Source organism: Cyprinodon tularosa, unplaced genomic scaffold (genome assembly GCF_016077235.1).
Source record: "Cyprinodon tularosa strain WSP-4 unplaced genomic scaffold, ASM1607723v1 ctg42, whole genome shotgun sequence".
In the NCBI taxonomy this organism is placed as follows: Eukaryota; Metazoa; Chordata; class Actinopteri; order Cyprinodontiformes; family Cyprinodontidae; genus Cyprinodon; species Cyprinodon tularosa.
Window position 1 is genome coordinate 2,866,605 of NW_024039141.1, and position 25,564 is coordinate 2,892,168.

Genomic DNA, 25,564 nt, shown 5'->3' on the forward strand with positions numbered 1-25,564 from the left:
TCCACCCTCCTTGACTGGCTGGGCTTGTTAGAGCTCACGCCCGTACCTGTTGGTTTACTGAGACACCTGTCAGCAACGAAAGACATTTCTTTTTCTCACACCGGCCACACTCAGCTGTGTGGACATCGCCTTGTTGGACATTAGGTTAGAACAGGTATGTAATCTCACCGGGGCTTGTTTATAATATGATTTAACTGATAATCTTAACTGTTTTGTTGTGATGGGACGCTGGATTAGTCATGTTGTGTGAATGTTTGCCAGTTTAAACGGATAATTAACTCTGTTTGCCCACTTGTTTCAGCCGTTTCTCATGTTCAGGGCTTTTCTTTAAAAGCTGCCGTGTTTCATTAATGATTTATCATGTGTGGACTGCCAGGATTAACATCCTTTCTCCATTTGGTCTCACTTTTTTATTCAGGGAAACATTCCTGAGAAATATTTGCTCAACTTGCTCTAGAAGGGCTAAACTAAGAGCCTACGGAGTTTTAGCTGTTAATATTTGCATTCTCAGCCTGGCTGAATGCCCCTTATTTTTGCATAAGCTTCTTTGAGATAAGGAAACAGTCTCTAACTTGTATTTTCTTTTTTCAAATAATCTCCTGGGGCGTTGATTTTTACCTCTGAACAGGTTGCTTTCTAATCCAAAATAAAACCCTGGGATCGACTCATTTCCAAGTAGGAAACCAGAATCCATCTTTGATGATATGAGACATCACTCACTATGTGTGTGTTCATTCACATGTAAGCCATAGAAGTATATTTAGGCAAGTAGTAGAACAGGATGATCTGCATATTTGAAGGATGAGAGTAAGAAATTCCTGACAGCCTTTTTGGGGAGGGGACATACCATGAAAGTTGGCTCATTTTAAGATAAGCGGTTTGCTGATAAAACACTTTCTCTTCACTAATGTTTCTCGCTGATGTATTTTCCAGGCCGTCTGTAGGGGAAAGAACAGAGATCCCACCAGGAGAAACATGTCAAACGGTGAGAAGACCAATTAATGTGATCTAATTATGATACAATGTGCCTCCTACAATAAAATCTGATGTTATCGCCCCTCTGTGCTGAGCTGGGCAGAGTCGTTCTGTCACTGTTTCAATTTAGCATATTAAGACTTCATGTACCCCGTAAAAATCGTTAGGGTTACAGCTTTTATCTTTCCTCAAGGTTTGAAAATCCCATATTATAATGATTGTAGTCTGATTAACACTGAACAGGCACTGTATCTTTAAATGTTAATATTGTTATTTATCTGAGTATTGAGCATCGCCCCATCCCTAATTTTCACATTTTGGTTAAATTCCCTAAATCCTCTGTCTCTGCTTCCGTTTGCATATTCAGTTCACATCAGAAATTAGCAAACCATTTTATTCTATGAAAAAAAAAAAAAAAACTGCACTAAAACACATCAAACTAGACAATGTTATTAACAAAACCCTTTACAGTACAGTATTTTCTTGTTTATATTTATCACTAGTATGTTATTCTTATACATTTTGTCAAGGTCCACATTTGTCTTTATTTTCTATAATCTTTTTACTTCTGTAAACACCAGAATTTCCTCATTGTGGGAAAATTAAGGGATTTTCTATTCTATTCTAATAAAAATGCTGAGAACCCATAAATATGGTAGCAAACATTAGAAAGAAAACTAATGTTTGCTACCATTTAAACTTTGTTTAAATCACTCTTTCATGTTTTCAATTTAACCAACTGTTTCCTGGAAAAAGGGACTTATTTTTATTGGTTAGTTTGCTTAAGAAGATGTAGCTATCCTTCAAAATATCATATCTATGTTTGTTAGCGGGTGATTGAATTCAATTCAATTCAATTGAATTCACTTTATTAATATAGCGGCAATTCACAACACGTCATCTGAAGGCCCTTTTCAGTTCACCAGATCATGCATTTAAATTGATTCAAAGTTTTCTATCTAAGGAAAATAAGTTGATTGAAATCCCTCACACTAAGCATGCTTGTAGGGACAGTGGGGAGGAAAAACTTCCTTTTAACAGGAAAAAACCTCCAGCAGAACCAGGCTCAGTGTGAGCGGCCATCTGCTGAGGCCGACTGGGGTTCAGAGACATTTATACTGCGATATGGACTATTAGTCCAATGAGACCAATTGAAAAGCGCTAACAAAGTGATTCCTGAAACCCTAACCCTTTTTTTGTTCAAAATTTCTGACTTCTTGGAAAATTCATATATCATCAAGTCCAAATTGATTTCTAAATACTAGTAGCAGACAACTGATGAAAACTGGGATAAAATTAGATAAAAAGACAAACTCTTCTCAGCCTTTCTCTAATAGTTAGATTTAAAAATTTATTTTTCTTACTTACATCCTCATTGAATTGGTGATAAAATAAACTTGGATCTTACACATCTATCTCCTATTCAATCCTCTTTTTTCGTTTAGGCAAATGCATTTTTTGGCTTTGGGCTTCTTGAATGTTTTCTGGTGGTTTCCACAGATGGCTCTGTGTCGTATCAAATTTATACCCAAGGGAAACAGGAAGGAATGGATTACTAATGAAATCTTTCTTAGTCACTATTAAATTTAAAACTAGCTGATAGACCTGACTGGTAAATCTGTTTCTAAGCAGATGGTTGCAAGTTTTACAACAAATAAATCAGGTAAATTTCAAGAAAATGCATTAAAATGTGGTTTTTATGTTAATATAAACAAATTGAATTGATTACTTTGAAAAACATATTTTCTAAAAATGTGGTTAAACTTAAACACAGCAGAGAGTATTGCTGGGTTTGATTGGATTGTTTTTTATATTTTCATACAAAAAGGAAAGCATCTGTACAATCTATAGCTGATAAACATCAAGATGATGGCATATATTTAAAATCCCAAACCACTATTCTTGGTATATATTAAATAAAGTCATAATTTTTTTTGTCATGCATGTTAAAAAAAACAAAAAAAACCCAGCTGTGTTAAAGGTATAAAACGACACCTGTTCAAACAGGCCGGTAAACCCTTGTAAGATATAGAGTTCATTGTAAGGTGACCAGATTTCTGAGATTAACTCCAGGGATTTTCAACTCAGCAATAGAATATAATTTAATATTTTTAAGATGAAATAAAAAATCTATAACTGAACAGTTTGTTTGTTTTTACTCTTTAAATTCAAGTGTAACAGCAGGGATGATTGTTGTTAGCATTTCGTAAGAGTATAAAGAAAAAAGTAGTAAAAGAAGTATTAATATAGTAGGGGCGGTGGGTCATGCATTCATGCATTCAGTCAGTCTTGATCATGTTCTTCCCTCTTTTTTTAACATATTAGCTTTTTCTGCTATTTTGTTTTAATATTCCTGTTTCTCCCTTCACTCTTTTTTCCATCAGTTTATTTTTCTTCCCTCGCTTTAACTCTTCTCGCATCTGTTCCTTCCTTCCTGCATCATCTCTCCTCTTCTATCACTTCCACTATTCTTTCTTTCAGATATAACTGAGAAGTTGATTATTTTTGTAAGAAAAAACAGGGAACATCCTTGTAAAATACAAATGTTTCTGTTATTAATAGCTTGTTTTCATAGCTAATGAGATGCTAAAAACAGCTATACTTGGAAAAAGAAAACAAAAACAATTACTTTTATTTGAAGCTAGCAGGTAAACAGAAGAAATGCACATTTAACCAGGTCATGATCTGTCCCTCTATCATGGGTTTCACTTAACTGGCTCTTTTATTTTATTGTATATTTTGGAGCAACTCTCATACGTCTAAACTGAGTAGACGACACAATTATTTACATTTATCACTATTATAAATAAGCCAAAACTACATATAAATAGCTCTGATAATAATTAAAATAAAGGTTGCTGGTTAGTTCTGTAACATCTCTCCTGGGAGGAACCCTTGCTGACACTGCAGGCAATGCTTTACAAGTCATCCTGTTATGATTTTTCTCTCTCTCTTACTCATCCTGCAGCCACCTCTCAGATGCCTGTTGTTTTTCAGTTTAATAAAACCTTGTTTTATGTTGCATTTGGAACATATCTTCAGTAAAAAAAAAAACAGATTCCAACATGGCAGTTCCAGACAGGGGCCAAGAGGGGCCAGTGCCCCTCATAAACAGCTCCTGTTATGGCAGCTGTACTGAAAACAAACACTGCACAAATTAAAATCTAAGTAGAGCCATTTTCTTGATCAAAGTGTTATTTTCCCTTTATTAAATCTGATTTGCCAACAGAATAGGATGATTTACATTTACAATAGAAATTACCACTCAACTAATTTAATTAAATAGGGACTGTCCTCAGAGAATTGGAACATCGAGTCATTCAGTTTATGGCAGCTTGTAAGTCAGGGTTAACAAGTCTGGATTTTAGCTGGTGTTTGGATTTAGCACTGTGGCTAAGAGCTTTTTTATTAAGAAAAGACATAACACAAGTTTTATAGCGGTTCTTTTACTATGATTATCTAGTTCACACATGTCAACATAAACCTATCTAACCCAATTTTCTGTCAGACAAAACACAATGGTTGAAAGTCACTAACAGTAATCCATGTCCTGGTTGTCAGGCAACTAACTTCCAGCCAACAAAACAATATATAGACAGTGTTACCAACATATTATGTTGATTTAAATGTGTTGAAATTACATTTATTAATTACATTTATTAACGTATGTGCTTGGTGTAGATAGAATTTTGTTTTTATACTGTCAAATTGACAATAATCAAGAATGTTTCAATTAAATTTCTAGGATAGGATGTGTTGGAAATGCCAATAGTGGACACACACTAGAATGTAATGACCATGCACCCTGCAATGCATGTCATAACTCATATTTCTTCCTGTTTGTGTCCCAGCTGGAGACCGAGCAGCTGTGCTTCGCACCACCAAAGTACGAACAAAGCTGAAGGGAGATGGCAGCTGGCTGCAGCAAAGAAACGAACCCGAGCCTGAAACTCAGGAGGAGGAGAAGCCATGGTAAGAGAAAAAATATATTTTCAAACGCTCCTGTCCAACTCATCAGCTGCCAAGTCACTCAACCAAAAAAACCCAAAACAATCTGTACAGGTTGGCAGAAGTTAGAGCCAGGCGACTGAACGGAGCTCCCATTGAAACAAGTCCAGTGTCTTCACCAGTAAAATCCACCCCCCCACCAGTAAACTCTGACAGCGAGAGGTAAAACCATAGTATCAGTATGGTCACAGATTTACATTGTTGATTTACATGTTTTTCTTTTATGCTTCATTTCACCAAATATCTGTTTTGACTTTTAGTAAACCGGCAACACAAGGATACCTCATCAGGTAGGAGAAATAACTTAAACCGTTTCTGTAAATAGACAGTAAAGATTAAATCAGACTTTTTAATTTTTGATCAAATGATTTAGGGAAACTCTTGCATTCCCTAAATCAGTGGTCTCAAAATAGGGGGTAGCCCCCCTAGGGGGGGCCCAAGTGTAATTACAGGGAGGCGTTGTAGAATTAACCTGAAGAAAAATCCACTGTATACTTAAAGTTTTTTTTATTATTATTATCATTCATAGGAATGTTGAATTCTATAACACAGTCAAATAAATCAATTAATCTTTAAAGGTGGTATGCATTATTTAAAGATCATTTGCTTTAGTTTACTTTTATTTTTTCAACCACGGACAATTTTCTTGTAAACAGAATGAGGAAAAGTTCAGGAACCATGTCCCTAAATTAAGAAAACGCTGTATATGAGACGTCAGAATGATCTTATATTAGCCAAGGTGGAAAGGTGCTGTGAAATTCTCTCTTTCTAACTGTAGTTTGCATTTTAAATAAAAAACTTATTTGCCACAGTGTGGTGGTGGGTGTGGAGGAAAAGACTCAAAGTTGCAGGAAGTCCAGTGAAAAGTTTCCACAATCAGTGATTTTTTTGGGTGACCATGTTATCTATGTTTTTTTAAGAATATAGTCCACATATTGCATAGTATTTAGACATACCTGTACCTTTAAAAAAAAAACATTTAAAAATCAATTTGTAATTTCTTGCCTAATTTACTGGGATGTGCCTGTATTAACATGTGGATTTATTAATGCAGCATATATTTTAATGTTAATAACGTTCTTATTTTTCCCTCAGGGGTGTTTTTACTAAACTAGACAAGCCTGTTTCAACTGCGCCCTCTAATGGCACCAGGTAAAAGCATCTTCACTCTAGAAACAGAACATTTAATTACATAATGATATCGGATTGTCAAATCTATTGAAATTAATCTTTTTTATATCATAGCAAACCGAAAATTTTCACTAAAAAGCCCTCAGAGGCCTACAGGAAAATGTAAGTGAAGAAAAATGGACTGCAGATAACATTTTGCATCTCACTGAGAAGGTTTTTTTTTCATGTGGTTTATGTTTGTGCTTTTGCTCCATAGAGCCCCTCATATAGTGAGAAACACCTCTGAAAACCCAGAAGGCCAGCTTAGTCCTGAAGAACAGGAGAAACGGTAAGACTCTGCTGACCCTGAAAAGCCTGATGTTGAGAAGCCCTTCCATTAACTCAAGGTTGACTTATTGTGCAGGACGGAGGCCGCCATTAGTGTTATGAAGCCAAAAGCAGCCAAACAGCGGTCCTACGTTCTGTCTGCTGCTAAACTATACGAGTATGTATGACTTCTGCTTTGTCACTAACGGATGTTATGAGTTTTAACCTGTTTTTCTTTTTAAAGCCAAGCATATTCCGATATCTTTATCTTTACAACTTCAGGGCTAAAGAGACATCACCTGACACATCTTTAACCACCAACATTCCTTCATTTGTGGCCAAAAGGTGAAATATTCTTTATATAACTTTTAACCTGGGGCTAAAAATAACCTTTTTGGTTGTGATAGCTACATCTAATTTGTGTGTATGCATGCAGAGTGGAGGTTGTTGATGATGAAAGCGAAGGTGCTGTTACTCCAGCACCTGCCAACACAGAGGCACCCTCCCCTGCTGTTCCTCCCACATCTGCTGCCTCTGCTCCTACACCCAAAGCCCGGACCGCGTGAGTCTCGCCTCATGTTTTAGAATTAGTGCATGTGCTGAATTACTTCCCTTGGTTCAGTTCATCATTTTTGTGGTTACAGAGTCAACAACACTGTGAAGAAATCTGATATAAATCAGGCTCTAAATCCAAAGGCAACGGAGCCCAGTTCTGAGCCTGTGAAAAAAGAACCCCTTTCTCAGTCCGAGCAAGTTGGAGATGAGGCAACAAACGCCGCTGGCCAGGCGCTCACTGACTTTGTCTCCACAGAACCACAACCTGAGGATAAAACTCCACTGTTCAAACTTTTCCCTGCATCAAAAACCTCCCCTGCCCAGAATTCAGTTGGTTTAGAGTCTCCTGCCTCAACTGTCACAGAACCGCCAGTTCCAGTACCACGGTCAGCTCCTACTGCAGCTTCTCCTGCTCCTGTGGCACTGGTCCCTACAGACCCTGTGACTGAACTTTTGGTGAAGACTAAACCTGAACCTGAACCAGAGAAAGAACAAGAACCCCTAGATAAATTTGTAGCTGCAGTTGTTACTGAAGCAGAACCTGAAGTTGAACAAAAGCCTGAGCCAGAGGTTAAAGTTGAAGCTGAACAGAAGCAAGAACTAGAACCAGAGAAAGAACAAGAACCCCTATATAAATTTGAAACTGCAGTTGTTTCTGAAGCAGAAACAGAACCTGAAGTTGAACAAAAGCCTGAGCCAGAGGTTAAAGTTGAAGCTGAACAGAAGCAAGAACCAGAACCAGAGGAGCAATCAGAGCCCCAAGATGAAACTCCAGCTGAAATTGAACTAGAAGCTGTGTCAGCGGTTAAAGTTGAAACAGAAGTAGAGCCTGAACCAGAATCTAGTCCAGAACTACAACTAGAGCCTGAGCCATTTGCAGAACCAAGGTCAGACTTGTTCAAGGAACTATCCTGTTTCCTTTTTCCTGCATGTGTGTGATGTTCTCAGGTATTTCAATAACAGTTATGACTAGCTGTCCTTCATTAGACTTAATATTGTTTTTGCATTGAAACTACTGGCTAGCAAACAAGAATTGTTGGGAAACCATCCACATCCTCCTGAACCAATCAAACAAGATGCAGCAAAACCTTTGCAATATCCTCTTTTCCTTTTTTTAAAAAAAATCTCATATTAATCTCTTAAAGAAACATTTTGCAACTGGTAAGGCTTTTATTGGATATCCCAAAAGCCTTAATAGTGATGAAAATGCTATAGTTTTTAAGATCAATTTGTCAGATCAATGTGTCTGGCTGCAGACCAAATGAAAGACACTTTTCTGTTGTTTCAAAATCTTTAATTAGTGTCCATTAGATCCCAGATAACTTTAGCATAACATCACAAACTGGTCCTCATCATTATTTATGTTTATTACATATTTTTAATCTGAAACCCGTTACATGACAAGTCGGAGCAGAAGCCTGTTAGATAGGAGAAATTGAACATTTCCACGAAACAAGAAAAGAAATGCTGCTTCGTCTTCAAAAACTTAAAGCAACAACCATTACTTTACATTCAATGCACCACTTTGGAATATAGAGTAAAAATGCTTTTGATCAGTTGTTTGGTAGTTTGCTTTCTCGACTGTAATTTGCAAGAAACTTCCCGGTACTAAACAGTAATGTAACGTCTTTAACTGCATTATACAATATTGGCTGTTTGGGATTTACCTTTATACCTTTTACTATGTTTTTATACAAAGCCCTCCTCCAGATGTGATAGCAAGTATATCTGTTTGTTTAAACTTCATTCTTTTGTGTTTTGAATTCAACATTCAACATTTTTCTTGTGCATTTATGTCCATAGCTCCAGTTCTGACACGCTTGCTGCTTTGTCCGATACCCTCCTTTCTTTGGACACAAAGAACAGCAGGTATTCATGTGAAAAAACAAACATTATGAAAGCAGCCCCTAAACATTAGTTGATTAAAAATGAAGCCCCTCTCAGTTTAACACTGATGCCCACAGCCCCAACACTTTACTGTTTGATCCTGAGTTTGTTTTCCTCGCAGCACTGATTACAACAAGCCAGATCTGGCAGAGGAAGAAGGAGGCCCAGCGGACAGTCCCACCCCAGAGGACAGGTAAACAAAATCAATAACCGCCTCACTCCTGCTGTTGCGTGGCTGGCGTAAACACCAACATGATCTGATTTCTGTTGTGTTCATTTCAGAGTAATTACAGAACAAATCACATCTCCTTTTTTTGGTGCCTTAAACAATATCCCCACAAGACAGTCCCCAAAATACATTTGATTAAACGTGATACAAACACATTTGCTAAAGAGATGTGTGTGCTTTCCAGCCAAACCATGTGCTTTAATAACCTGCTGAACTGTTACTTTTATTTATTTATATTTTTTTGTGTTCTGCATGTCTCTGCAGTGCTGAACAGGAGCCAACACTCAGAGATAGCGAACCGATAACAGGAGATCTCCTGGGTTTCAGTGATGGGTTGGTTAAAAAACACTTTTTTTGTCTGATTGTGCAATTAGGAAGAGTCTTTGAATGTTAGCCACAAGGAGGCACTGTTGCACCACCCATAAAGTCACTTTTCTGTCAAGCAGCTTATATGAGCTTTAAAATTCCCTCTTGGTTCATCAACTTCTTGCTTTCTGCTTCTGCAGCCCTGAAGAACCAGCAGAGCCTGTTCCATCCAGCCCGGGACGCTGGAGTCTGGATCTGCTTGGCGGACTTGGCAGGTACAAAAAAGGGCCTTTATCCCCTCAGAAGTTCTAATCCACACTCATTTGAAGAATTAGTCTCCCTTCAGTGATAAATCTATAGCTCCTTTGTTAGAAGCAAGCAAAGCATCACCTTAACTTACCCCAGATGAAGTTCCCAAAGTCTTCTCTCCCTTTGACTTTCTGCGTAATGTCTGCCTATAGTGAGTCCAGTCCTGTGAAGACATCTGAAACCCTGGATCTTATGGCAGATGATGTCATTATGGTGCACACAGAGGCACGGAGGTGAGAAAAGCCTCACACTCTCAATCTTACCCTCTTCTTCTGTCAGGAGTTTCTTTTTTATTACCATAGATAAAGAAGACAAGCAACCCTGATTTATGAGATTAATTTTATCACAAACGCAGAGTTTGATCTACTGCTCTGTGTCAGCACCAAAAGGCTCATATTCCTGAATGAAATGACTTTGAAACTTTAAAAGCCTCTTTTTTCTTTTTTATCTGCATGTGTGTACAGAAATAGAAGAGAGTGCTCTGTACTGATTAGTATTTCTGCTTTCTTTTTGTCTCTCCACCAGCCTCAGCATGCCGCAGCAGGAGGAGGAGCAGACGGATGAGACAGCCGTGGAAACACAAAGGTAGCGGGAGATGACAGGCTGCTCTTAAACAATTATCTATCGGTGCAGAGCTGTTCCTTCTGAGAAGTACGATATGCAACATAATGATTTATGCCGGCTCTGTCTGTGGTCCCACAGTCATAACTCTGTAACGACCAAAGCTGTGATTACTCCTGACAAAGAGCGCACATGAAAAGAAGCCAAATCGCATATTCAGACAGTCTGCATGCTCGTTAAATAGTTCAGTGGATTTCAGGCTTTCCTAATGGACTAGCGATGAAAATGTTGAATGAGAACAGCAACACTAACCTTTGCTTGCCCTGTGTTTTCCTTTTTTTTCTTGATTCCCACCATGCCATTCTTTCATATTCTTACATTAATGTCCTCCTAACATCCAGCCAAGAGGACCATGGTGATACATCAAGCCCAGATGTTACAACTACAGTCCCAGAATCAAGGTATTACCCCCTCTTTCTTTTCCTTATTTTCATTAGGCTGTTATGTCCCAAACCAACACAAGGTAGAGTATAACTGTGAAGAATATAGATGTAAAACTCGCAAAAGTGTGTTCCCCTAAACAAAATCTAGGGCAGCCACCTGTCTAAAGATGCCACTTCATAAATAAACAGGGTCCACCTGTGTGTAATTCAGCCTCAGTTTAAATAAAGTTGTGAGTGCCATGGTAACTCTGAGGGAGCTGCTGACAGGACATCCCAGAGCTGATTGGAAGATGGATGGTGCTAAACACTGGGCAGCTCTAAATAAAGAAGAAAAAAAAAACACTAGAGGATGCGCATTAAACCTGGAACCAGGAGTATCACCTCCCAGCTGTGCTGCAACTAGTTTTCAAAGCAAGGCAGGTTTATTTAAATAGCGCATTTCGGTTAAAAATCCAACCATGCAATTATGATTTACGTGAATTAATAAAAAGGAAGGAAAATAAAAGCAGAATAAAAACAAGTAGAAGAAGCAACCTGTGGCTGTTTGGACTTTGTGCAGTGGCTCTTAATGACAAACGACAATTTGCATTATTTTGATAATAGATACAATAAGAAATACTGCGGGCTTTAGCAAAATGTTTAAACTTTTCTCTGAATTGTTGCCAGATAATGAACTCTATTGGTAATGTTTTTTTTTTTTTGTCTGTTTTTCTTATCAAACTGTTAGAAACTATTATTTTCCACAAACATCAGCCTCCGATAGAAGAAATGAATCCTATTTTGTTGCCAAAAATTGTGATTAATGAAAAATTTGTGCATAGCTTGAGGATATATTTATCCAAAGTTGTACAATCTTAATATACTCTTAAGAAAAAAACTCTGAATAACTTTTACTCAGTTGGACTGAAGGAAAGAACGGTTCTTGTGATCATAAAGCTTGCAGACTGCTGGTCTAAATAGAACCTAAGACTTAAGCCATTTGGGATTTTTATTTATTTTTTTTTGCCAAGACTTAAAAACTAATTTTCAATTATTTGAAATCCAATCTGACTGAAATCGAGCTACTTAAGAAAACTTGTCAAGATTTTCTAAGTATTGAATCAGGAGGAGCTGAATACAAGTGTAAGCCTCATTTTAGAACTTTTTTGTTTTATTTGATGAAAAAAATCAAACACATTAATCCCACAACTCCCACTTCACTACCTTTATGTACAACTTTTCACTGGGGTGCCACATGTAATCCGACTACAATACATGGAAGTTTGTTGGCATCAAATGATTGAATTCCCAAATTTGTGAATTAATATTTGTGCCAGACAAAAAACAGACAACTTTGGTAAAAAAAAAATAACGTAATTTCTCACTGAACCAAAGTGTGTAGTATACATCTTACTGTATTTCCATCTGCTAAAGACATCCAGATTCGGATTCTGAACGACTCCCAGCCTTCTGCCCTCTCTCCGTTTCTGTTTACCATTCAAACTGCATTGAATCTTTCCATCATGAGCCAATGTGATCAGAATTCCTCAGACACAAGACAGGGCCGTGCTGACAATTGAGAGTGAAATCAGTGTGAAATTGTTTTTCAGCTCGGCTGATCCGTTTGATCCATATCCGATGGGGACCGCATCCCATAACAGGTAATCATATTGGTTTGGCGCTGCGACTGTCTTCCAGCCAGCCAGATAGCATCTTGGCATGCATAATGCAGCGGTGTCTGATTATGAGCCACTTTCCCTCCCATTCAGCCCCTCTGACCTGCTTGAGCCCATCGCTGATGTTTCCATCAACAGGTGAGGGAAAAGATTCTCCAAATCCCTCCCAAACCTCTGTTTGTTGCTGTGACACCATCATGTTGCTACACAATGTCTTTATTGCTAAACCTGCTGCTCCTGATGTAATTATCTTTATTCATAACTGGCAGCAATCACTCTGGAGATGTAGCGCAGTTTCAACTGTCAATATGCTCTACTAGTAGCTGTTATTTATTATTTTAAATTTCATCTTTCAGCTCTGCAACACCAGAGGAGGAGACGAAAAGCACAAATCCAGAAATGACTTCACCTACAGCTAACATGTAAATAATCATTATTTATTGCTTTTGTTTCATTGTGTTTAGGTCTTAATTATCTGTTACACTAGCAGACAGACATAGTTAACATCTGAAACATCTGATGTGAGCTCTAGCTGTTGCATAGTCTGATAGTTGGCTTTATTCATTAAATTAAGAATTCATTCACACCTGTTCTTTCACGCAGCTATTTTTGGATGGTTTCGCCTTTCATTCATTGTGCGAGAGGCAAGGTGCAGTTTGGTTGCCAGATAATAGGATTAACACAAGGAAAACTGTCTTTTTTACCTATTAAAATTTTAAGCTTCACCTGCAGCTCTGTAATAAATGATTACATAAAAGAGAAAATCCCCAAAGATCCATGTTTTATTGTAGTCTGAAAGGTTTGCTTTCTCTTTTAGCTGCTTTTTGTGATTATTTTTTATTGCATGAACAGTAACAATTCTGATGCCAACAGTTATGATACTGCACATAACCATATAATATATTTATGGCCAAATAATAGAGGAAATGAAAAGGAGTTTAGATGAAGGAAATAGAGGTTTTCAAATATTTTAAAACAACGCCCACCACCAAAGGTAGATTTTTGAAGCCCGGAACAAAAATATGTTCACTTGTCGCAGCACTATTAAGGGTTATGAACATATTACATGTTGCATTTTTTCATCAGAACATATCAGAATTAAGGCTGCTTTAAATGTTAAAAACACTTAATTTTCCTTTTTTAAATGTCTGTATGTTATTATATTTTTCACAAAAATACAACCCCATATAGTACAAATAAAGCTATATGTAGTTTGAAAGTAAAAATCTTTTACAGAAAAAAAAAAATAATTAACTTCTGCAGCTAATCTAGCCATGTGTCAGCAGAGGAGTGGAGGTTTGAGTGGAGGACCCAAATGCAGGGACGGAGTCAGAGATGGTTTCTTGCAAATTTATAGATAAAGGTGGTGGTAACAGAAGCATAAATCCAGAAATGATAAATCAGGGACCCAAGGGAAAAACAGAGAACCCAGCAAAGAGTAGCTGAAGAGGAGGAGTATATATGGAAAACAGAACAATGAATGGAGTAATCAACTAACTGGGAGCAGATATGGACAAAAGTAGCTAGAAGGGAGCTAAGGAGAGTAACCAAGGAATAAAACATGGCTTGAATACAGCTAGAAAATAACTTAAATAACACTAAATGCAAATGAAACTGATTAGAAAACTGAGAATGACACAAATCAAAGTGTATCTGAAAATCCCAAGTGAACACACAACCAAAAATCCACATAATGATTGAATTATGAGAAGATGATATTTTACCTGCAGTAGATAACTCTATGGTTATCACCATTAATAGAAATGGGAAATAGAGGTTGGAGGAAGTGTAACACTAATAGGCTTCCTGTGTGAAAAACATCTGCTGAGAATCACAAAAAGTAAAGCTCTTCTTCAGAATACCAAATATAAAGTACAGGTAAAATAGTGTAAAAAGAAAAGGTATTAAGTTTGTTAAGTTTTTGCATATTTTGACCAAAAATCCTTGATGATTTTTGTTGTTGTTGTTCTTAGTACCTTTTTAAAACACAAAAAGATTTCTGCTTTCTATCTCCATCTCGTGTTCAAATAATCAATGGCTGCTTTTTAAACAACCTACTGCCTCAGGGATTAACGTAATATCATCCGACTGGACCAATTAATCTGGATTTTAGATAGAAAATCCAAAGAGATATATGCTGCAGGTACAATAAGAGCTTAGATTTGTAAAACAGAACAGCAAAAACCTCGAACTTTCCCTTTAAGGCTGCTTTAGTATCATTCCCATGTTTAGTTCCTGACTCTAGATGTTCATGTAAGGTAGCTGGGTTTACACCAGCCATTTTCTATATTTTTAGCTGTTTTTGGACCTTTCTAAAGGAGCAGATATCAATGCAACTGAAATACATGTTATTTTGGCTGTTGGTGTTTTTTCATCTCTGCATCTCAGTTTGTCTTTGTATTTATCTTGCACATTTTGAATACCAAATGTTCCTCTGAGTACCACTAAAAGCAGTCAACACAGGCTGAGAAACATAAATCTAAAGTTTGTCTCTCTCTGCAGTTCTCAGCGGTCCTGGATGACCGAATGGGAAATCCTTCAGCAGACTAACACAGAGGAAAGGTGAGGACAAGTTTTGTTTGGATGTAGCATGCTCCACTAGTCCCCATTCATTCTCTCCTCTGACCTGTCTTCATTACCAGCTAAAATCCTTTCAATGTATGTCTGTTTCTCCCTCAGTCAAGAACCGGAGAAAGAGGACCAGGCAGAAAATCAAGAGACACTGATCATGTTTGAAAAGAAGTAAGCTGTTGCTTTACTATGAGCTCCAGGTGCACATTGGCTCCTTTTATCCCAGTAACCTCGTTTCATTTCACTGCGGTGGAGGAGCTATGCTTTTACAGCATTTACTCTCTGAGCTGGAAGTTATTGTGCACCGGTGCTGATGAAAATAGGTCAGGTATTTGTTATTACCTTCCCCTCACAGCTGTGCCAAACAGGTCCAGGCTTCAGTAACCCTGCTCTGCTTTTTTAACAAACATACAATATGAATCCACTCATGTTATTGTCCCATCCCTGTTTGTGATCTAGATCCTCTGAGAATGACTCACCATGGGATAGATGGACATCGCCCACTGTTTATACCGTCTCGACAGGAGAGGAGGATGAGGAGGAGGAGGAAGACAGGTATTGTTTATGAAGAATGAGATAATGAAATACACAATCAAGCGACAGCTGCATCATATAAAGGAGTTTACCATGAAACTGTAGGGATGTCAGTTCAAGCCCCAGCTTCAGTGTTGTTTTCTTCGGCAAGACAATTTACCCACATTTCCTACTGATGGTGGTCAGAGGGACTGGTGCCGCTGGTGTACGGCAGCCTTGCTTCTATCAGTGAGCCCCAAGGCACCATCAGTGTGTGAATGTGTGCGTGAATTGATGAATAACTGAATGTAATGTAAAGCGCTTTGTTTAAGTCTCTGACCTGAAAAAGTGCTATTTAAGTACAGGCCATTTACCATTTTACCCTTTTTTTAAAGTTGTATCCTAAAGTTCAATGTGTGCAAATCATTTGCTGAAGAACAGAACTGAAATCAGTTGAAATAGAAAATGAAAATCTGTCAAGGTTGGTTGTGGTTTGGAGGACCCAAATGCAGAGGCAGAGGTGAATACATGTAGTTTTAATGAAAATGGTTAACAAAGGCAGTCCAGAAATCCAACTAAAAATGTAACAGACCAGAAGCATGGAGACTTCAAGGGAAAACACGTAGAAGGAGACGAGGGGAGACGACTACAGCAAAGACAGGACCAGCAACAACAGAGGAACCAACAAAGAGTGAGAGCAGAGGGAGAGCAGAAATAGCTGACAGAGACAAAGGGAGGGCTAACGAGCTGACAAGGAGCAGGTGTGAGAGGAGACAACGAGGGAGCCAAGGGGAAAGGAACACACACACACAAGAGGGCAACAGAGGACAACAGAAAAACATGAGAACTAACATAAATCTAGAAATTACAACAAAATAGGAATTAAACCAATAAAACTAGAAAACAACGAGCAAAGTAAAGCACAACATAACCAAAACCATGACAAAATCTCAAATATTTCTAATCTCAAATTTTCACATTTCTCCTGTTTTGCAGCCCTGAGGAACCTCAGACAATCACCGTTACCACTGTCAGGTTTGGAAAAATACCTTATATCTGTCATGCTTTAAGAGGTGAAACCATTGGGCCTAAAAAGGGGGACTTTATACATGATGATTGCAATAAAAATGAAGTGGATGAAAGATGCTGAGGCAATACTGCACCACAGGAGGAGAAACAGAGCAGACCTGCTCAATAAACCCGAGGCCTGGCCTGGGTGGAGTTAGAGAGAGAGAGAGAGACGCTTCATCATCGCCTTATAAAAACTGCAGAATTCCTCCTTGCTGGATTGCGTCCAAGCTTATTGACAGCTGTGGCTGATAATAAAAGTTTGATATGTTGTTTTTTTTCTACTCACTTTCCAGGGAGATACAAAATGAGCCGGAGCCCGCTATGGATCAGTAAGTTTGTGATCTTGTTAGTGTCAGACTTCATAATGCAAGGATGCTTTCACCGGATGTTTATCCTTAACTCATCTTAGCTGGAGCTTTTTATCTTTTATTCCTATCTAAATTCTTAGCATGTGCTTCTGCATGCAGTCCTAATCTGCTCTTCCTCAGTTTTATGACTTGCAGTAAGTGCTGTAATAAGTAATGTAATGTATTTAGGACAAGAAAATCAAATCAAAGATCCAGATTTTGCTGCAAACGTTTTCACAACCCTTGAATTTGTTTGTATTTTGTCCTACATTATTAAAACCACAAACTTGAAAGTGTTTTATTGAAAAAAGAAAAATCTGACACGAGTGGGTGTGCATTCAGCAGGATATCTTTACGCTTGTTTTGATATTAATTGAATCCCATGAATCATCTTATAATCAGAGTACATCATTTTTATTATTCAATCTAAGTATAGACTCACCTCTCCCCTTTTATTGCTTTTTATAGAGAACATCTGTGGACACACAGCTGACCGGCCAGAAATAATGTTTGTTAAATTAAACGATATTCCATGCTTTAAACATGTAATTTTTTTGCAAATTCAATTTGCATCTAAAAGAACATAAAACTGCACAAAACCTTGGATGAAACATCATGATGTGTGAAGATGGTTGGGGCGAGAAGAAAAACAGTTAGAGGTGGCAAATGGTTTGATATCGGCCTGGAGAATCTCCCACCAACAGTGAATTAACCCTAAACATGCACCTTTATTTAAGATCTGACAAATTAGAAGCACATTTTACAAATTTTTGTTCTCAGAAAGTCTTAATCCAATCTGACTAAGCTTCAGATATGTTTTGAAAAGAACCAAGACGTATCAAAGTATCAGCTTGGAGAATGAATGAAAATGCATTCCACACATTTCAGATTTTTAGGTGTGAAGAAAATTTATTTTTTCATCAATCTATTTCAACATTTATTTGTGTTATAATCTGGCAAACTGGTAAAAGGTTAAAGGATTCTGAATATTTTTTTTTTTTATTCTTGTCTGCCTGAACCGATTTGATCCCTTTATGTGACTCCAGTGTTTTAGCTAACCAGATTTAGCCCTGAACCCTGTGGGAAAACAGCTGCTAAACTTTCCACTCAGGCGTTAGAGTCGCCTGCAAACTCAGCTTTAACAGATCCATCTATCTGACATTCAACAACCAGAGATCAGCACTCCCATTGTCTTTCAGTTTGCCCTCATTTGGCTCCCTTCCTCTAATTATTGGGCCTCCACATGTCAGATTGATGACATGTATTAGAGTCATCATTCTTACACTTTCGACCACACTGAAAGGCTGCCCTTAACAAGAAGTGGTAAAAAAATGAAGCAATTCTTCCTGTGACAGGTCCCATGGCCCTTCACACTCCTGTCATTTTAAAGTAAAAGATGACAATTAGGCTGCTGCTCTCCATCTGCAGGTCAGCGAGGTACTCCACGGCTGCAGCAGAGGAGGAACGACGGGTTCCAACACCCGAAACGGATACCAAAAAGTTAGCATCTGTACAAACAGAGAAACCTCCTTCTAAATGAGGATTTCTACCAATTTTAAGTTTTTGTTTTTGTTTCCTGCATTTCTTTTAGGCCTTTTGTGTATGTGCGGGAATATGTCGATTCCACCAGCGAGACGTCTGTGCTAAATCCCATGGACACCCTCAACAGGTAAGATTAATTATTGTTTGACTAAATGCTTATTGAAGCACTTCTGTGAAAATATTGATGGTAATTTTTGCTTTTTTTCCCCCAGTTGGTCAGATGATTATTCATCAAGATACAGTCTTTCCAGCAGCTCTAGGTAATACACCCCTCACAAAAACTATTTCAACGACTCAGACTGAATAAGAATAAAGGGGATTTAAAAGGGTATGAACCCCTGTTAAAACTCCAGGTTTATAACATCAAATAGAAACCTTTGTTTCGAAACCTTCTCCACCTTTAATGTGACATTTAAGGAAAGAGCTTCAGCTGCCACAGCAGGATTTTGCTGAAATGTGCTCCTCTAACATAAAGCTAATGTTGCAGTGAGTTTAAATAGAATCAGAAGGATCTCATTGTTCAAATGGAGAGTATCTGCAGAAAGGTACAATGAGGCCACACTGTTTGATTTGTCCAACATCTGAGAGAAGAAAGTTAGGTGTGTTCTACTGGCACCTTTATTTGTTTTGGTTGTAACTAATACAAGCACATATTTACTGAAGAGGATTAGGGCCACTGGGAAAAAAAAAAGTTAACTGATTTTTACATTTTATTTCTGTTTAGTATGGGAAAAAAGTCTGAATTCTGACTTTAATCTCAGAATTCTGACTTTAATCTCAGAATTCTGACTTTAATCTCAGAATTATGACTTTAATCTCAGAATTCTGACTTTAATCTCAAAATTCTGAATTTAATCTCAAATTTCTGACTTTAATCTCATAATTATGACTTTAATCTCAAAATTCTGACTTTAATCTCAGAATTTTGACTTTTTTCTCAGAATTCTGACTTTAATCTCAGAATTCTGACTTTAATTTCAGAATTCTGACTTTAATCTCTGAATTCTGACTTTAATCTCAAAATTCTGACTTTAATCTCAGAATTATGACTTTAATCTCAGAATTATGACTTTAATCTCAAAATTCTGACTTTAATCTCAGAATTATGACTTTTTTTCTCAGAATTCTGACTTTAATCTCAGAATTCTGAATTTAATCTCAGAATTCTGACTTTTTTCTCAGAAATATGACTTTAAGGCAAGGCAAGGCAAATTTATTTGTATAGCACAATTCAGTACAAAGACAATGCAAAGTGTTTTACATGATTAAAATACAGGAAAATAAAACAGAATCAAAGCAAGTAGGAAAAAGAATCTCAGAATTCTGACTTTAATCTCAAAATTCTGACTTTAATCTCAAAATTCTGGCTTTAATCTCAAAATTCTGGCTTTTTTTCTCAGAATTCTGACTTTAATCTCAGAATTCTGACTTTAAGGCAAGGCAAGGCAAATTTATTTGTATAGCACAATTCAGTACAAAGACAATGCAAAGTGCTTTACATGATTAAAATACAGGAAAATAAAACAGAATCAAAGCAAGTAGGAAAAAAAATATCAGAATTCTGAATTTAATCTCAGAATTCTGACTTTTTTCTCAGAATTCTGACTTTTTTCTTAGAATTCTGACTTTAATCTCAGAATTCTGACTTTAATCTAAAAATTCTGGCTTTAATCTCAGAATTCTGGCTTTTTTTCTCAGAATTATGACTTTAATCTCAGAATTCTGGCTTTTTTTTCTCAGAATTATGACTTCATGGCAAGGCAAGGCAAATTTATTTGTATAGCACAATTCAGTACAAAGACAATGCAAAGTGCTTTACATGATTAAAATACAGGAAAATAAAACAGAATCAAAGCAAGTAGGAAAAAAAATCTCAGAATTCTGAATTTAATCTCAGAATTCTGACTTTTTCTCAGAATTCTGACTTTAATCTCAAAATTCTGACTTTAATCTCAAAATTCTGGCTTTAATCTCAGAATTCTGGCTTTTTTTCTCAGAATTCTGACTTTAATCTCAAAATTCTGGCTTTTTTCTCAGAATTCTGACTTTAATCTCAGAATTCTGACTTTAAGGCAAGGCAAGGCAAATTTATTTGTATAGCACAATTCAGTACAAAGACAATGCAAAGTGCTTTACATGATTAAAATACAGGAAAATAAAACAGAATCAAAGCAAGTAGGAAAAAAAATCTCAGAATTCTGAATTTAATCTCAGAATTCTGACTTTTTTCTCAGAATTCTGACTTTTTTCTTAGAATTCTGACTTTAATCTCAGAATTCTGACTTTAATCTCAAAATTCTGGCTTTAATCTCAGAATTCTGGCTTTTTTTTCTCAGAATTATGACATTAATCTCAGAATTCTGACTTTTTTCTCAGAATTATGACTTTAATCTCAAAATTCTGGCTTTAATCTCAGAATTCTGACTTTAAGGCAAGGCAAGGCAAATTTATTTGTATAGCACAATTCAGTACAAAGACAATGCAAAGTGTTTTAAAATACAGGAAAATAAAACAGAATCAAAGCAAGTAGGAAAAAAAAATCTCAGAATTCTGACTTTAATCTCAAAATTCTGACTTTAATCTCAAAATTCTGTCTTTAACCTCAGAATTCTGACATTTTTCTTAGAATTCTGACTTTAATCTCAAAATTCTGACTTTTTTCCTCAGAATTCTGACTGTATTCTGACAATGAAAAAAAGGTCAGAATTCTTAGATTATTCTGACTAAAAAGTCAGAATTCTGACTTTTTCCCCCATACTAAACTGAAATAAAATTTAAAGATCAGGTAATTTTTTTTTTCAGCGGCCCTAGTCCTCTTCAGTACATATTTCTCTCCATGGTATGTATTTAAAAACAAACAGAACATGCTCACATGTAGAGACTTTACAGCATTTAATGCAGAGATTGTGTTTTCCACTGCGTTACTTACTTGGAGTTTTACTTATTTATTTTAATCTAATATAAAAAGTATTTATTTCACCCTTTCACTGCCATTCTTCCCCTTCTGCGCCTCAATATGCCGCTGACAGGGCTAAATCTCACTATTTAAGTGCTTTGAGCTGCTTGCTCTCAGCTTTGAGTGTGTTTACTTTCCTTTACGTAAGCTCACTCTCGCTGATCTTGTTCCAACAGAGCGTCGTGTAGTTAGACATCAACCTCTCAGTCACCCTTATCACCTAATCCATGCACCAACACAAATTCCAGTTTAAAACCAGCTGTAAGCCGAAGTTCCGTCTCCTCTCACCTATTTATTCTTCCACTCCTGACACAACCGGTGTGCGAACAGTGGGACAGAAATCCCCGCGAGCCAACCTTGCATTCAGCTCATTAGTGGGAACATCAAAGGATTATTTACTCGTATTTCAGGAGATCAGCCTAAATTGTTCCCATCCCTGTTGTTTATCTTCAGGGTCTCGCTGTCGTCCAACTGCACGTACTGCGGAAATAAGGTGGGCAACGAGGCCAAGATCACCATCGAGCACCTAAGTATAAACTGCCACCCTGAGTGCTTCAAGGTAAATGGTGCCCATGTATCGGTTATTTATAGCGCTCCCTAGACCTGTTGACACTAATGGTAAATATGTGTTAAAGCCTTGTAATATTCAGCTTTTTTACATTAGCACAGTTTGCCTTCTGCAATTTTTAGAAAAAACAAACCTTCAGTTTGAGTCCATTTATTTAGGGCCTCTAGCAATTACATGTAACTTTATATTTCTAAGCTGATTTATAAACATTGAATGATCTTTCCTTTGGGTTATAAAGGCTTACTATACAGTTAAGTTATAGTTGTTAAACTATTTGAAATGAGTGCATTATTTCATTAATGCAAAAAACGAAATTATAATAATCTTTGAAAGCTTCTCTGGCCTCCTGTAAGGTATGGTAAAGGATTTGTCATGCTGCGGGCCTCTTTTTTCACTGCTAAAGGCAGGGGTAACCTTGTTAGAGGGCATGGTATCATGAACAGAGCCAAACCCACTCAGAAATGGTTCACAAAAGAATCTTCTTCCACGACCATACCAGATTCATCACTAAATCCTGTAGGAAACCTGTTAAGTTCCTGGACTTTGGACCATCTAGATCAGGGGTAACCAACCTTTTTAAGGCTGAGGGCCAGTTCAAGGGTACCGAGACGTAGGAAGGGCGACCATTACTGACCCATGAGCTGCAAGGGTTAGTGTTAGCTTAAACTTTGTTCATTATCAACATATTTTTTATTCTTTCTGTTAATTTCCAAGTTTATTTAGACATTGTCATTTGGAAATCTCTATAAATTATTAAAAAGAAGAGCAACAGAATAAAATACAATTTCAAACTTAGCACACAGGTGGGTTGTTTTTTATTTAGAAGACTCTGAGGGCCCTCCATGTGGTCCTTGAGGGCACCGCGTTGGTGACCCCTGATCTAGATGGAAAGAGAAATGGTCAAATGTCCCCCTCTCTGTTTGCTGCAAAACGTCAACAAATATCAGTGAGACTATTCTGCAGTGAATTAATTTAACTACAAATTAGAGTACTAGCACAAAAAGAGTGTCTTTATTGTGTTATTTTACAAATATCTTCCTTGTAATAAAATTTGTTTAAATTTTTGATGCTGAATGCAAAAACATGATAAGCCTTTAAGGAGTTTTTAAGGCTCCAGCATGTGTTTGCGCCGTCAAGGTTTTATTAAACGGTAAGAGGATTTTCCTTGCAACACTGCCTAAGATGATATTCTTCTCTTGCAGTGTGGTGTGTGTAGTAGACCCATGGGAGACCTTCTTGCCAACATGTTCCTGCACAACAGGAAGGTCCACTGCGAGAGCTGCTACGCCGCCGTCGTTTAATCCTTCGAGCTTTTCATCACTTCCTTATCCTCGCACCCCTTTCTTCATGTTAATATTCATAAGTTGGGAATCATCTCAAGTTTGCACGAATATATTTCATAATAACACATCTGTAAGTCATTAAACATTAGAAACAATCCATTATTTAGGGGGAGAAACGTGTTTGTGTGTCAGTTTATAATGAAGGATGTGTTTTTTATGCGTTTCTTTTTTAATGTTTGGACTCAGGTTGTCATGTGCTTGAATACTAATTCAACAACAGAAGATGCACTGTTAAAAAACATTCATTTATTTGACTTTTCTTCATACAAAATAGTTGATATGTACAATAAATTGCTAGCAAAATAAAATGCTTTACAAAATCCTGGTACAAATGTTATATATAAGAAATAAAAACAGAGTGCGCTCGAAAACACACAGCAGTCGGTTTAGAATCAGAATTATTGCACAAGGAAGAGTTTAGTGTGATGCAACATATGAGGGTCTGAGCAATAATGTAAAGTATTTATCACAAAAATTCTGAATTGTTTTGTTTTCACGAACCATCACTAGTGCAGAGATTTCCTGCTGGGAAGCTGTGCTTTACATTCCCCAAACTCCTATGCACAAAAAATAAAAGCACCTTCCTTGTACAGTCACTTCAAGTAGCTGTTTGCATAATTGTGACTCTGGCTACCAGCCATTGGCCACCTGCAGATTAACTTTAAAAAAAGCATAAGCAGACCACTGGCTGCTGCCTTGATGGTCTTCACACACAGTTAGGCAGATCTCCTTGGGTGCACAGGACAAGTCCTTTTGGCTCAGCTCCAGAGCTGAAAAAAAGCAGCTTTCCAAGAGCATCTGCCCCTGTAACAACTGCACATTTAATGCTTAATGCAGAGAAAATATGGTTATGTCCCCTCCACTCTGGCTATCACATGAAAATGTCCATATCTAAGCTTCTGAGACATCCTCCTCCAAAGTGTCACGTTGGATAGAGAATCATGTGGTATAAATGCACCAGATTCAGATGGGAAAGTATTTTTAACCCTTGAACTTTTTCATATTTTGTCACATTACAACCATAACCTTTATGGTGTTGCCCTGGGATTGCATGTGATAGAGTGGCTGTAAAGTCAGACCTAAAGACTGTGGTTTTCAAACTTTTTACAATTCCGAAAAGTGTTGCATGCAAATTAATTTAGTTCCCTTTTCCAAAACCCCTTAAATAAAATCCACTGCAACAAACTGCCTTGAGAAGCCATTTAACTTATAAAGCCAAAGGAAAGGAGAGCATCAAGCTAGAAGCGTCGTGGTAGCCTGGAGGAACTGCAGAGATCCAAATCTGAGGGGGAAATCCTATTGCCCATATGCTCCACATATCTGGCCTTTATAGAAAAGTGGATTTATTATTAGGAAAGCCTTAAAAAGGATACAGCCGGATACAGAAAACATGTAGAGGGAGGAGATGTGGGAAGATTGGACCAAGATGATTTTATTCTATCTACATGTGAGGTATTGGTCCTTATCCTGAACATGGCATTTCATGGTGATGGTGGCAGCTGTGGGGCTTTTTTTTTAAGCAGTGACAGTGAATATGTCACAGATAATGAGAAGATGGGTGAAGGTAAACGAACAGCAAGTCTGGTTGAAAGTCTGTTCGATACGGCTGTCGTCCTTCGCGTTTAAGATGTGCTTCTGCTCAACGAAATGGCTGAATTATTTCCTCTATATATCAAAACACAAAAAGGCTTAAATGTCAGTGAGCTGAATTTGAGAAACATCTAAAACTTAGAGGAATGCTGAAACTGGTAAGTCAGCAATGCGTTAAAATGATGTAATGAAAGACCAGAGCTAAATCAGATCAACAATCTGAAGCCCAGGAGACGAATTTACAACATATAGAAAGCCTATTATTCTGGAAACTGGTTAGAACCAATCAGATAAATATGCATATGATGCAAAAACATTTTTTTTTTTTAAGAAAAGCTCCTACAGAAGCCAGTTTTTGACATTTGAATAACATAAGCATCACTTTCGGGACATAAAAAGGGCATCATTAAACCATTGCTCTGTTGCAGCTGCATACTTGACTGTTATGGTTGCAGGGAAGCGCTGTTGCATTATGGGCCAAACTGATTACCAGACGTATAAATCAGAGTGACTGGCCAGGCTGCTGGAACCTAAGCTACTTTGCAAAGGAAAAAAAAGTTTCTAAATGTGCCTCAAATGGCTTTAAGCTGCAATGAAAGAGAATGATTGTTCTAAGGAGTATTCATGTTAGGGGACTGTATATGCATAGATGCTGTAACACTTTCTCAGACATCTATTTCACTGCAAAAACGATCTAG

At 37.3% G+C, this 25,564-nt stretch overlaps 1 protein-coding gene across 1 annotated transcript; it reads left to right on the forward strand.

Moving 5' to 3' along the window:
• On the forward strand, nucleotides 1–23,596 carry znf185 (zinc finger protein 185 with LIM domain). Its single transcript, XM_038299098.1, has 32 exons — nucleotides 1–154; nucleotides 934–985; nucleotides 4,827–4,947; nucleotides 5,038–5,145; nucleotides 5,244–5,273; nucleotides 6,079–6,135; nucleotides 6,229–6,276; nucleotides 6,371–6,442; nucleotides 6,518–6,598; nucleotides 6,703–6,765; nucleotides 6,857–6,982; nucleotides 7,065–7,862; nucleotides 8,779–8,844; nucleotides 8,984–9,055; nucleotides 9,356–9,424; nucleotides 9,598–9,672; nucleotides 9,859–9,939; nucleotides 10,232–10,291; nucleotides 10,669–10,728; nucleotides 12,300–12,350; nucleotides 12,459–12,503; nucleotides 12,722–12,787; nucleotides 14,868–14,927; nucleotides 15,045–15,107; nucleotides 15,396–15,491; nucleotides 16,446–16,484; nucleotides 16,814–16,849; nucleotides 18,296–18,367; nucleotides 18,459–18,536; nucleotides 18,622–18,669; nucleotides 21,819–21,924; nucleotides 23,136–23,596. Exons 2-32 carry the CDS (start codon nucleotides 976–978, stop codon nucleotides 23,232–23,234), a joined length of 2,856 nt encoding a protein of 951 aa, XP_038155026.1. The 5' UTR covers nucleotides 1–154; nucleotides 934–975; the 3' UTR covers nucleotides 23,235–23,596.
• The last annotated feature ends 1,968 nt before the right edge of the window (nucleotides 23,597–25,564 follow it).